The sequence below is a fragment of the Brachycentrus maculatus genome, unplaced genomic scaffold (assembly GCF_059751285.1).
Source record: "Brachycentrus maculatus isolate JH-2025_06_01 unplaced genomic scaffold, ASM5975128v1 h1tg000326l, whole genome shotgun sequence".
In the NCBI taxonomy this organism is placed as follows: domain Eukaryota; kingdom Metazoa; phylum Arthropoda; class Insecta; order Trichoptera; family Brachycentridae; genus Brachycentrus; species Brachycentrus maculatus.
In genome coordinates, this window is record NW_028281075.1 from 2,299,938 (window position 1) to 2,314,864 (window position 14,927).

The 14,927-nt window shown below is 28.2% G+C and overlaps 1 protein-coding gene across 1 annotated transcript; it reads left to right on the plus strand.

The window, feature by feature from the left end:
* Positions 1 to 6,498: 6,498 nt before the first annotated feature.
* Arpc2 (Actin-related protein 2/3 complex, subunit 2) lies at positions 6,499 to 13,029 on the plus strand. Its single transcript, XM_088268674.1, has 8 exons — positions 6,499 to 6,678; positions 8,149 to 8,242; positions 8,905 to 9,004; positions 9,531 to 9,717; positions 9,811 to 9,946; positions 10,245 to 10,329; positions 10,713 to 10,914; positions 11,288 to 13,029. Exons 1-8 carry the CDS (start codon positions 6,605 to 6,607, stop codon positions 11,313 to 11,315), a joined length of 906 nt encoding a protein of 301 aa, XP_088124800.1. The 5' UTR covers positions 6,499 to 6,604; the 3' UTR covers positions 11,316 to 13,029.
* Positions 13,030 to 14,927: the final 1,898 nt, after the last annotated feature.

A 14,927-nucleotide genomic window follows, 5' to 3' on the forward strand; every position in this document is an offset into this window, starting at 1 on the left:
TTAATAAAACAGAAAGTTTGTTTTTAACCAATTTAATTTTTGGTTCTATTATTCCAACCGGTTTCGACTAATACCTAGTCTTCTCTGATGAAGTTTTAATGTAAAAAAAGGTATATATATATACGATTGCCTTTAGAAAAAGTATATTGGTACTAAACGAGCTTATTAGGGTAGTTTTATGTGATTTGTAGTGTAAAAATGTTAAATTTAATCTGCATAATATATATATATATATATATATATATATATATATATATATATATATATATATATATATATATATATATATATATATATATATATATATATATATATATATATATATATATATATATATATATATATATATATATATATATATATATATATATATATTATTTGTTTATTTAAAAGCCTAAGCTTTAGCTAAGCTAAAGTACGTTATTAAAAATAAATTGAATAAAACGCAATAAACCAACCTAAGACACCAAAAATATTTTTAAGCTTTTAGATATATGTTTTATTTACTGAATTCGATCAAATTGTATATTTTTATTTATCTTATACCTTTCTTTTTTATAGAATTTTATAAAATAATTACAGTGCATGGTCATAATAAAACAACAAACTAAATCCATTACTAGTTTAATAAAAAAAATATATGACAGTCATGTTCAGCATATTTATTTATAAAATTATTTTAATACCAAGAATTTATATCTGACCTAATCATGTTCTGACTCACAAACTAGTTTAAGGGTGTAATTTTATGTGATCAATTTAAATAATACATATACAAATTATGAAGCCAAAGAACTGAGTACAGTAACATCGCCCAGTCTTATTGATATCTTATTGTTGTTATGAAGGGGAACCAATTATGTAGTATGTAAGTGCCTTTAACAAAATAGTGATAATAAGTTCATGATGTTATTAAATAGGCAAACACACACACACACACCTATATATATATATGTATAAAATGTGTGTTAGGTAATTTAGCAAATGAAACTTGAGTTTTCATTTGCATCGTATGCCTTATTATGTGACCATAATCTGTAACTTGGTTAATCTAAGTTAATTTACAATAGATTTTAGAATTTTTTGAGTGAATGTTCATCATTGTCTACAAACATTATTTAGTATTCATGCTGTACTTTCTTGTATTTACAAGCTTAGACAATTAAATATAAATATATATATATATATATATATATATATATATATATATATATATATATATATATATATATATATATATATATATATATATATATACATATATATATATATATTATATATATATATATATATATATATATATATATATATATATATAAATATAAAAATAAATAAATATATATATATATATATATATATATATATATATATATATATATATATATATATATATATATATATATATTGAATATGTTATCTATATTATACATGTTATCTTATTTGCTTTTACCTTATCGTATGTTTTTTACGTCAAACATATTAATTACATACTACCAATAATAAAACAAGGATATGATAGATATAACATCGTTAAGGTCGGTACTATATACTTGAATACCATTAATTGGATTTGGTGAACATACATGTAACATATGGAAGCTAACATATCTCTTAAGAGTTTATTATTTTTTGTACACGTAGAGTACATTGATGTCAAATCTGAAAGGTGATTAAAAACCCCTTTTGATCATGCGCCTTTAAAGAGATACCTTTTACAAGTGGTTTTTGATATTTTGTGTATTTTTTTTAGTAGCCTGCGTTCCAATTATGTAATATAATATTACTCAAATTCCTACTTTATGAAATTATTAACCTGGAATATGTACCCTTTAATACAATACTGTTTATTTTCTTCAAATCCTGTAAGCTTATAAAGCTACAAAATATTGCAATTCTTTTTGAGCACAAATAAGTGACATGATTTTTGACTGGAGTCTTTGAAGGCATTTAAAAAAAACTATACATTGTATTTTATCTTATAATTTTTACCCTTGTCAATTTAGTGTCTGTCAAATGAATTTTGCATGTATGTTTGTAATTTATTTATTTTTAAGACTTAACTGTTCCACTTGTTCAGTTTATGATTTAACTGTTCCACTTTTGATAAACAGAGTATCGAGACCATCATCATTGGAGTATTTGATTTCCATTACCTTTAAAAAAGTGCGTACCTATAATCAGGCGCGTGCATTCCATATAGGCAGAAAAGCAGTGCCTATCCTAACTTACCCGCATGACATAAAGATGCAACCAGTTCCTTTCCTACCTTACTAAATAGTACCTAGCTTACCTTACTACCTACCTCTACTGCCTACCCTAATTAATTCTCTGCATGCCACTGCCTATAATGTAGATACATTATTGTCCTAAGGGGCAAGTACACATGTATGTAGTAATTAGATTATGAATAAAATATATTCAAATAAGTATTTAAGTAGGTTCACAATGTCTTATGGTGTATTAGGCATGCTCAGGTGGTATCTACCATACAAAACTATTTTTATATTGTTGGTAAAGCTAATGTTTATTTTTTTCACTGAAAATTGGCATTCTTCTACTATTATTAGTGAATCAAACTGCAATATACTACTGTTAAAACATTATTTTTATAAAACATTTTTTTGCATCTTCACTTTTAATATTTATTTGAACAAAATAAATATGTATAATCACATCTTTGTATGAGTAATGTTTATCTGTCAATTTATTTATTTTAGTACATATTATGTTTTAAACAAAATATTTCATTTCTTGAAAATAACTGTGTTATGAAATTGCGATATATCTTATTATGAATTAATTATAACATCTACACGTTTCAATGCCAACGCTTGCTCGAAAATAACTGCCAATTTTTATTAAGTAGATAGTATTTAGTATTAATTAGTTTAGAAGAAGCTGTTGGCTTCAAAACCGGTCCATGTTATAGTTTTATGGAGTTTTAAGAAGAAATATTGTTTTATTATTTAAAAAATTAAGTCATAAAATGGAAAGTCACAAAGTCAGCGCTTTAAATATTCATTTAAAAAAAATTATCAATTCACATTACATTTAAAATAAGTAATTTTAGCACACAAATAAAGCACATTTTTTTACTCAAATAATTGATAGTCCTTACAATTTTTTTAATGCTATTTTTTATCAAAGGCATTCTATATTTGATGTAAAATATTACTGACTGAAATTAAATTAACCGTGAATACATTTCAGTATTTAAAAAAAAAAACTATCTCGTATCTTAAGGGTCCATATTTATATTTAAAAAAGCAGTAGGTGCCAGAAAAAATCTTTTGATTTTAAATTCTATTAAATTTTATGACAAATTCGGCACATAAAACTTGATATGTAGTATTATAATTTTCTATTTTTCATAGCGGTAGATTATGATTTTAAATGTGAATCTCATAAAATTTGCTCGTCATATCATTTGTGAAATTCTGTAATGCATTGTTAAAATATTTTTTTTTTAAATTACATACATCCAAGTAACTTAAATTTTTTAACGTTAGTGATCTTTTGTAGTAAATAAAATATATTTTTAGAATTGTGGAAAATTGAATAAATAAGACCAAATATATATTTTATATTACTATCGTCCCAAAAAAATATACGAAGCATCTTATTCTCATCGATCAGCCTTCTCAAATACAACTTTGCTCTTCTTACAGAATTTATTAATGTTTTAATCTGGCCTCTTGGTGATGTAAGTCTTGATGACTGTAAGGACAAGAATCTCGGTGTACTTGACCCGAAGATATTTAATTGTCCATATTTCTAAGATAGTCTCCATAATGGCGACAAAAAGATGTTTCATTTGAGTGATTGCTGTTTGACTGCAATCTTTCTACTTGCTTTCTTGTTTTGCTGCCATGCAGTGCAAAGGCCCTGTAGGCCTAGGCCTTGGGCGGCCAATCATGACAAAAAAGTCACTGATGATAATAAGAAATAACTCAGAGTAGCTAAACATTCTAAAATCTCGTGCAGATTATGGTGGGCCGCACTATACTGCATTGTATAAAAATAATCTACTATAACTGTTCAGGAGAACGTTCATTTTCTTGTTTGCGACAAGTTAAAAATTATTTATGCACAGCAATGACGAAGCAAAGGTTGAACGATCTTCCTTTGCTTAACCTATGTCATGCTGTATATGCAGATTTTTTAAGGAAATTGGATTGCGAAGATTAAATTAATGATTTTGCTGCGCTTAAGTGCAGACGAGTTTCGTAAGACATTGTGAAACACTTATTAAATATTGCATGATAATAAACCTGTAGTCTAACTAGTTGAATAAATAAAACCAAAAATCTTTTTAAATGTTTTATTTAACTGTGCAATTACCCTTGAAACCTTGGAAAGTATTACAAACCAGCAGCTATTATAGTTAATTACATTTCTGAATCTATTTCAATAAAAGCTGTCAATAAGGCAAATTGATTTTGTAGTTTATATGATGGGTACTGAGAAAGGGGTGGCTGGTTCTTACTACATGGCCTGGGGTCTAGGGCGGCCAAGACTGCAAATCAGGATGGGGAGCGGTCACTACCTTTTTTGAAACTCGCCACAAAACCACAGTTACTCCTAGAACGCGTTCCTATAGTGCATTTGAAAGCACAGGATCTTAATTTTTTTGAGATTAGTTAAGTGTTGATCATGCCATGGACGAATGAGGAGAGGGCGTTTGCCGTGGAGGTCTACTTTTCGTCATCGCAACTCAGCGTGCATTCATGGTTTATATATAATTTCTGTTAATATTTTTCAGAAATTCTTTGCTAATATTTGAAGAAAAGGAAAATGTTTTTTGCAAACTACTGTTTGCCTAGAAGATAAGGAAGGGGGACCCTACTGAGCGGCTGATCGGGATACCGGGGCGGAACGGGAAAAAGCTGCCATCTGTAGTGGTGGGGAATGAAATACGATCGTATTTTGTCACTCAGTAGCAGGCCGCAACTCATATCATATAATTAGTGTCATTGCTGCACTGCATCACTTCGTGATATTCCAAATGTACTAAAATTTACACAACATTTGTGAATCGCAGCTGTAGTCTTCCGAGGTATATTGTCTTATTTTTATCTTCTATTGTAATTGTATTTAGTCATGTGTCTTCTCGTGAAGTCTTACATGTAATACAATATCTAACGTGTTACATCATTTTCTAAAATCGTTTTAATTGACATCAAATTCAAACATTCATATTGGGGCAGAACGGGGTGGGCCGGAAAGGGAATATCCCGTTGTGCCCCAGAATTTTTTTATTATTTTTTGATCAAGATATATATGAGACTTTATTACAATTTATTGTTTATAAATATGATGCGGCATTCGGTCAGAAAAACTGACAGACAAAAACGCTTGGCAGAAAATATGGAACAAGCTGTGGAAACTGTTATTACTGGACAAATGGGTTATAAAAGGGCATCTGACAAATTTTGACTGTTTTTCTGCCCTCACTGACTAATATATAGTTAGACACTTAACTCACTATGCCAACTAAAATCTTGTTCCAAGCACAGCTGATTCTCAAATAAAGCCTGAGAGAAATAACAATCCTACTCCATTTGAAAATATACAATCGAGTATAACCTTAGTAGAAGTTCACAAAACTCCTAAAAAACACGACGACTAGCATCTGGAAACTATCCAAAATCCCCAAGATTTTACTGTTTCCTAGACTCCTCAAGAGGTTACAAATATGGACATTGATGTTGAACGCCCTGGTTGTTCATGGATGTCTGACACCCTCCAGGCTCTATACAATCTAAAACTATTTTCGAATGTGCTTCACCTAAAGATTTGATACCTTTACCTAAAGTTAAATCAGCACAGAAAAGATGCGTAAGAAAAAGAGGGAAAGCAGCAATTTTGACAACATATCCTTACAAGAAGCAGAAGAAAAAAGGGAAAGGGCAAGAAAAAAACTAGATTGAATAAAAATATCTAAATTAACAACAGCCAGTAAAATGAAAAGAAAACAACGACAAAAACTAAGTAGAATAAAAATTACAACGACAATAGTTCACAAAATAAAAATGCCAGTTGTCTTTATTGCAATGAACTTTATTCCAAGTCGAATGAAAGCTAGTGTGTTCTTGTTCTTGATTTGTAAATTGCTACAGATAGACTCATTTACTGTGTGTTGACCTAGACAGTGACAATGATGATTCTGCACCTCATAAATAACTAATTATAAGTCAACTTATACGTGTATGAAAATTATACTTTCGTTTTTATTTATTGTTTTAAGTTGCTTATTATAGATTTAAAAATATTTTCCTTACTCAATATCGTCCAAAAATAACTAAATAATGAGAATATAAACAAAATGCAAGCACTATTTTCAAATTCATTGTCAAATTTCACATGAAACATTATAGATACCCCGTTCCGCCCCGGGTTCCCCTACTTATCTGAACAGTTTTGAACAACATCCCCCGGAAAAACGTCTATGAATTGTTCATGTCTTATTTTTTTTATGGATTGTCAGTTGAAGGAAGATATATCTGTGGTATTGCTTATTCATCCCGGTTGTAAAAAAGGTGCTTCATGTCAGATTTTTAGGGCTTGGTTTCATGAAGTTGCGGTAGATAAAAAGAAATAAATAATGATATTACTCGAGATCAACAATCGGATAGTTGAAGAGACGTTAACAGTTAAATATAAAAATGCATTAGCTCGGTAAGTCGATTTAAATTACAACGAAATATTAACGCTCAGTTGAGCATAAATCTTGATATTTAAAAGGATTTAAAAAAAATGTAATAGTTCAATTAATTAATATACTTTCGGCATATGACGTTTTAATCTGAGAACGTTTGCCGATGATCATTTTGTATCGTTAATCAGGGTGAGGCCCCCACGTTGGTCATTGAGGTATCCGCCTCTTTATCGCTACTACTCTTATCTGACGCATATGAGTAGTTGGTTACCGTTAAATTTATTTTGCATAAATATTTTTGCATTTATCATATTATCAACCTATTTGTTTCCTTAAAAAAATGATTATTTTAATTTTGCAGTATTGTTTTTATACTTACAAAATATTTTTTAAAAATGTTAGTCGTTTGCGACACATATTTCATGAAAAAATTATTTAAAAGCCATGTTATATTTATTTCTTAAATAATTAAAATGTTTATTTTGTGCAGTGATTTTTCTAAAGAGTGTTTTGTTTTAACGAATATATAAATATAATGCCATAATAAATATGCCATAATATTTTTGTTTAATACAATTAAACTATATAAAATGAATGAGAAATACCATTGTTATGTTTTATTAATTTCACACTGTTATTTGTTTGCATTTGACCTTTTTGTATTTTGAGAATACAGTTTTTAAAAAGAAAGATCATAATATTGATCGAAAAGTGACACAAATTAAAACACCGGGTTTTCATTTGATATATTTAAAATGACAAAAAATACTTTAATTTTTTTTTACTTATTGGAGTGTATTAAAAAAAGGTGACAGTTGATGATTTAAAAAAAAAAGATTTGTAGCTTAAACAGTATAATCTGTTCACATAATTAAGAAACAGTTACACTTTTGAAAAGAAAAAAGGTGTCACTTTTAAGCAATTAACCAAAAAAATATAGTCTTACACTACCTTTCTGAGCCCTGCTACTGTAGAGACAAAATACATGAATATAAAGTCTTGATTTTTTATTATTTATTGTTACCTTTTTTCTTTTGAAGTTTTTTTGTCTGTTATCTACTTTTATTTATAAATTTTAGTTTTTATGACAAATAATCTTTCAATAAATTACAATAAACCTCCAAGAATTTTCTTTAACTTCAGCATGTTTTCATTTCTGCCATGTAGTTGCGCAGTAATGCCACAATAGGTATTTCAGAAAAGCACACAAAGATCTCTACAAACACGTAAGTATATTATAGTCATTGAAATAATTTTTTTAAAATGGAAAACCTAACAAAATATAATTCAAAATCATCACTTATTTGCAGAGCTCTTTGCGTGCCTCTCCTGAAAACCTATTACTGCAATTCCGAATTCACGTAAAGATTGTTTTGTTCTTATTTGTTGGTTCTTTTATCTTCCGTTGAATTTGTTTACTTAGTAATCCCACATTTGTAAGATGACAAATTCAGATGTCCCATATTTTTTAACATTGCCTAAAATTTCAGATTAAAGCCTGAAACAGCAGATGTGACGGTAGCAGATTTCGATGGTGTTTTATTTCATATTTCAAATGTAAACGGCGATAAAACCAAAGTCAGAGTAAGTTTGTTTCATCTCTATTAGCTTTAATATCTCTTAGATATGAATTTACATAATACATATATTAGACTGTCCCTTATTTTTCAGCGTGATTATTTTTTAATCACTAGGGCCTATTTTTTTTCTTCGTATTGCTATAAAACATTTGCACAGTAATTTTCAGTTCATTTAAATACAGTAACCCGTGCTGACTTATATCGGAACTCTTTCACACATGTTTTGCTAGATTATTAACGATCGGGTGGCACTCACTTTCTTGTCATTCAAATGTAATTAATTGCGATATTATTTTGCCACTTCAGAATAAAAAAACATTTTGAACTACCATTTTGTCTAGAAGAGGAGAATCTCTCTTTGTTGGAAAATCTTTTGGGCCTCGTCGACACGGATTAAAATCATCGTACAGGGATGAAATTTCGTATCTAAATTGATAATGGTAGCTGTAAAAAAAGTATAGGGTGTGGGTTTTCAAATTCAAAAAATATATATATATACATATATATATATATATATATATATAAGTACATATAAAATTTATATAGAATCTTTTTTTCATTTTTGACCATGTAAGGGACACCCTAATGTACATACACATAATATAAATATACCTATATAAATAAAGAAAAGAAAATTCTTATAACATTCTTAAATGTTAATTTCAGGTTAGTATTTCACTTAAATTCTACAAGCAATTGTTAGAACACGGAGCGGATGAGCTCCTTAAAAGGGTTTATGGCTCACTGCTAACTGAACCCGAAAATGGTGAGTGTTTCAATATTTACATATCATACCTAAGGGAAATGTTGACAGTTAAAGGGGTAATATTACCAAGTCCTTCATATGTTGCTCGGATTTGTAAGTTTCACACTTTTATCCAATGATATATTGATGGGTGAGATCCAAATTATGTAAACGCAATCTCTGCAATGCTCACAAATATCTTTGAGCGCCAATAGATTGAGAAGCAAATGGTATTTATGGAAGAATAAGCTATATTTATAATAAGATAACCTTGAAAATTATTACAATCTGAATAGTGTATGTGTGTGTGTGTCCTTAGCAATTAAGGTTTAAAGCTTAGGTATTGGCAGCTCATTAACGCTGTCGGTACCGACACTGTGGTGACCTAAGGTACTCGCTCACTGACGTATGTGAGTGCCACAGCGATTGGTTTAAATGGTTTGAATCAAAGAAATTGTTTCTCTCTCAATTTCATAATTGTTGTAGTTTCTTTTAATGAAGTAGGTACATATTCTAAAATGTTTATAACTTTAATTTTTATCTACAGGTTACAATGTATCAGTATTATTGGATTTAGAAAATATACCCGACAATTGGGAAGAGGTGGTAAAAAAAGTGGGACTGCTCAAACGCCATTGCTTTGCATCGGTGTTTGAGAGATATTTCAGATTTCAGGAGGAGGGACAGATTGGTAACAAAAGAGCCGTAATCAACTATAGACAAGATGAAACCCTGTAAGTAAACTTATTTAACCTGTATCAGGTAAAAGTATGTATAAACTTGTATATAAATGATTTTACATTAAAAATGCTAAATTTCTGTTCTAGGTATGTAGAAGCTCAAAATGATCGGGTCACAGTTGTGTTCTCTACCATCTTTAAACATGAAGATGATGTTGTTATTGGGAAGGTGTTTATGCAGGAGTTGAAGGAAGGAAGGAGAGCTTCGCACACGGCACCGCAGGTGAGTTCGCTACTGTTATTTAGTTTAGGAGTATTGCTTTTACTGGGCTATTCTTGTCCACCAATCGAACCTCGGCGAATGTATAATTAACCTTATAACCAGTTAATTTCTATGTCCCTCTCCCATCTTCGAACTACATTTAACATGGCACAAACTTGGTTGATAGCAAAATATGTAATAACAAATATTGTTTAATATATTCATCTCTATTCATAAAGCAATGTTTGACTGATAGCTGATAGCTTGAAACGTAAAATTCGAAAATATTGTTAAAAAATTATATGTATTTTTTTTACAGGTTTTATTTTCGCACAAGGAGCCTCCACTAGAACTGTTAAATACCGATGCTATCGTTGGCGATAATATTGGTTATGTAACATTCGGTAAGTTACTGTTACTTAATTATTTATTTATCTGTATTACTTATCCGCCTCTGTAGCAGCTTTGGGTACGTGCGTGAGGTTCATTTCTAGTAATAATTTTCTCGTAATATTTTTATTGTGTTGTTCTAAATTGACACCTAAAACTGATTACCTTAAAACAAAGAAGAATTATTTGTTTGGGGTGCACACTTTTATGGAATTTGTTTTGCAATACAATCATTGTTATTTGAAAATATTTTTATATTCTAAAATTCTTAAGCTTGAGTAAATTTCTTATTATTTTCATTGCATACTCCTTTTGTTTAAAAAGCTTATTACATATTTATAGAAAAGTAAGAGGTTTGAGTTAGTATTTGAATAATAGTATAATGCAAACATTTCAGTCCTGTTCCCTCGTCACACTTGCGCTGATGCCAGAGATAACACAATAGACCTGCTACACATGTTCAGAGACTACCTTCACTACCATATCAAGTGCTCCAAAGCATACATACATTCCCGGATGCGCGCTAAAACACAGGACTTTCTCAAAGTCTTAAACAGGGCTCGGCCGGAGCCTAAAAATGTTGAGAAGAAGACTATTTCGTAAGTATTTTAACATCTTCATATATATATATATATATATATATATATATATATATATATATACATATATATATATATATATATATATATATATATATATATATATATATATATATATATATATATATATATATATATATATATATATATATATATATATATATATATATATATATATATATTATTTATTTATTTAATGCAGTGGATTTAATATTAAAATATTTCAATCGATAACTTCAATACATTTTTTAAAATTGTTATGAAATGATTAGATTTCATTTATTTTTATTCTCCTGTTTTTATCTCATTTTCACTATAGTAAATTTGTTTTTCTTTTGCGAATTTTATTCTTATGTATTTAATTTTGTTTCAGGGGAAGATTATTTATAAGAAAAGATTGAGTGTGTGAGAAGACAGGTCAAAAGTGTACAAATGTTACTGCATAAAACTGTTGCTTTTCATCTGTTCCTTGAATTTCAATATGTTTTTAAATATATGTATCTACATCTTAATACTTCATTCATGAATATGCTGGTTTTAAAAAGTAGTATTTCCTAACTATGTAAAAATTGTTTATAATATTAGATGATGCTCAAAATGGTTTCTTAGGAACCTGAAAAAAGGAAATTCATCATATTATTTAAATATTTAAGAAATATTAACTTTAAAAACGTCTATACATAGAAATAATGTTTTTAGCCGGTTCAAAGAGAAACTTACTTTGTTTCTATTTTCCCTGTAAATTTTTATTAAACTATTATATATTTGCTGTACATCTAGATTTTGAGAACAGGAATATATGTATGCAATTTACTGTAAACAATCAACATAAATTTGCTGATATATATGTACCAAATTGTTTTGAAAAATATTATATACCTACACCACTGTACAAACCTTATTCATCATTATGGCTATAAATATGTATTTTTGAAGAGTTGTGTGGAATCACAAAATACTATCTATCCTGTTATTTTCATTACTAATTGAGTAAAACTCCCATTCAAGAGCTCAGATTATACGGTTGATCGGTTAAAACAGAAATCTTATTGAACCAAGATTTCACTAGACACCAATGTACTTATGCATACATCTTGAGGACTCTTAGACTAACCATTTAGTATTCTAAACATTGCCCTCGAGTTTCAATGAGTGAAAATAAAATATGTAGATTAGTTTGAATGAGATGAATGCAACTTGTATATATTCATACAGTTTTACATTATTTTATGAAATTCAATACAATTTTGTAGAAATTAATAGGATTAACCACTGTCAAAATAATGTTATGTAGAATGTATTATATAAATGGTGTTTGTCCGCAAATACATATATCAATAATTTTCTTCTTCAGTATGCATTTGTCAATTTTTATGCTGAAATATTCTTGTTTTTTAAAAACATAAATTGTGTTTCAAAAAGAGATGTCTCTGATATGATTTATGGTAGTTAGTCATAATTATTTGTAATAAAGAAAACTGCAAATCAATGAAGTATATTTTCTAAAGTTTAGGTAATATATATGTAATAAGCTTATTATTTTAAGACATTTAGTTATGTTTTTAACAAATCTATATGCGCTAAAATATGTAATCTGGCTTCATACGCCATGTAATCTGCATATTTCTTATTTGCTAACTTTTCACCACAATACGTGCTTAATATTTTCATCTTAAAACAACAATAATAACAAATTTGTATTATTTATACATCTTACTAATGACACTTATAACATTTATTTTTTTACACGTTATCTATTATAGTTGTTTATATTGCGGTCCTAATTAAGAATGTGGTATCTCAAATGTAATAAAATTGCCACATATTTTGTAACATATATATTTCAGTCAAATAGGAAATTTTTGTTTACTTGATTTTCCTGGCATTTCACTTTTTGGAGATGTTACTCTTTTCACAAGGACGACAGCATATATCGTACTTCCTATACCCTATGTAATATCAGATTAAAATTCTACTAAATATTATGTTTATTAAATGTTTGCTTTGCCATTAATTTGAAATTTTTATTTCAAATATTTTTATCATCATATTAAATTTTTTAATGCTTTTTTAAAACATTTGTGAAATCAGGATATTAAAATGATATCTAGAATTTGACAGTTAATATTTTTACTATTTATAAATTGCCCTTCATACGAATAATCCATGTTTTTATTTTTATTTAGAATTTTATATTTTGATCATGCAAGCCAACAGAATTGGAAAACTCCTTGTTACCTGAAAGTGTTTAACCGTGACGTTATAAACTTCATGTTTGTATGTAAATATATTAAAGATTCTAAAAAAAAAAATTGGATCAGATATAAGATAAAAACATCGGCCTACATATTTCACATTTTGCTGAGATCTAGTTACCGATATTTTAGTCTCAGAATAAATTACTTCTGTTAGAAATCTCCACAGGCAGCCTAAAGGCACCATTCATTCATTCATTTATATCATAATAATTTTCTGATGTTAATATGTTATGGACATGTTTTATTTTGTTTGGTATCTTCTTGAAAAAAAAAGCTACATTACTGGTGGATTATGGGTTAAATGTGTTCATTTAATTATAAAAATATACTTTTTGTCATTCAATATATCGTAGTCATACAGGAGAAAGTGACCAAGTGCATTGTTTTACAAAAACGTGATCATTGACTATTTGATATCTTACTAGCTTAATATTGCCCTGAAAACATCCCAAAGGATTTTAAACTTGGAAGTATAATATATTGACTAGTTAAAAATGACTAACTGCATTGGTGTTTATTTTCTTGCCAAGCAATAGTGACTTAAATGGCCCTGCTGAACATTTTAAGTTTTAAGCTTTCTCCTGTACGACTACGATATCTATATTCAAATTATTATTGTATTTTGTGGGGAAAATAGGCTGGCTTTAGTATGACCATGAAACCTCGTCCAATTAAAAGGTAATATTATATCTTGTTGAAATACTGACATGTTTTTTCTCAATTTATACATCATTAATATGAACATACATACATATAATGTGATGAGATCGATGTATCATGTTTTGATAGAAGGTAAATCTCATCCTGATTTCAGAAATCCATATTGTCTGTTTAGGTCAAATAAGTATTAACACATTTTTTCTTCTTTGAAACTACATATTTTAACTCTGTTATAAATGACATAGTTGCAATAAAGATAAAATTTAATTTTTCACTTCAAACATATGTAAAATCATTTCATTTTAACTCCACAAATGTATAGTATTCTGATTCCAATTATTGATAAAAAATTTAGTTAGTTCGGTGTTGTAGTTTTGTTTTCCATTATATTTTCTTAACTAAATCTACTACTATTATGGGATATTACCAAAAGGTTTTTGTCTTTTATATAATATTGTAAATGATTCACAAACAAAATTTTCTCATCCTTATCGAAACCCAATGGTGCACCCATTTTGATACAATATATTACATCATTCACTAAGTTTGGAATGAGAATAATTAATGGAAATAATGCAATGATTATAAGTAAGCTGTTAAATTTTAGTTCTTACTCCGAATCCTTTTTGTTTTTCAATTAATATCATGAAAGAGGTTTTCTTATTTCGAATGCCATACAATATAATCTGAATAGTTGAATAAAAACCTGTGTGACTTAGCAATTATCAAGTCCTGAATATTTCATCTTAATTATCTCTAAATTTTACTTCAAATAATCAGGCTCTAAAAGGCAATATGCTTGTACATATTACTGAGTGTAAGTAATGAACATGTACAATAATGGCAATATGTACAATAAGTTTCAAAATACAGTATTAAATATATTTTTCTGGTTTTAGTCAAGAACAAAGTTCACTACTCTATTTTGCTTTCTATCTTTTCATTGCAAAGCTGACAATTATTGCTTTAAATACATAAATTAATTTATAAATATACATATATGATTAAGTGTTTTTGAGTCACGGATCTAGTATTTTAATTTAGAAATTATATTTAATTTTGATAACATTTAATTATGTCTGATGTTTTATATTT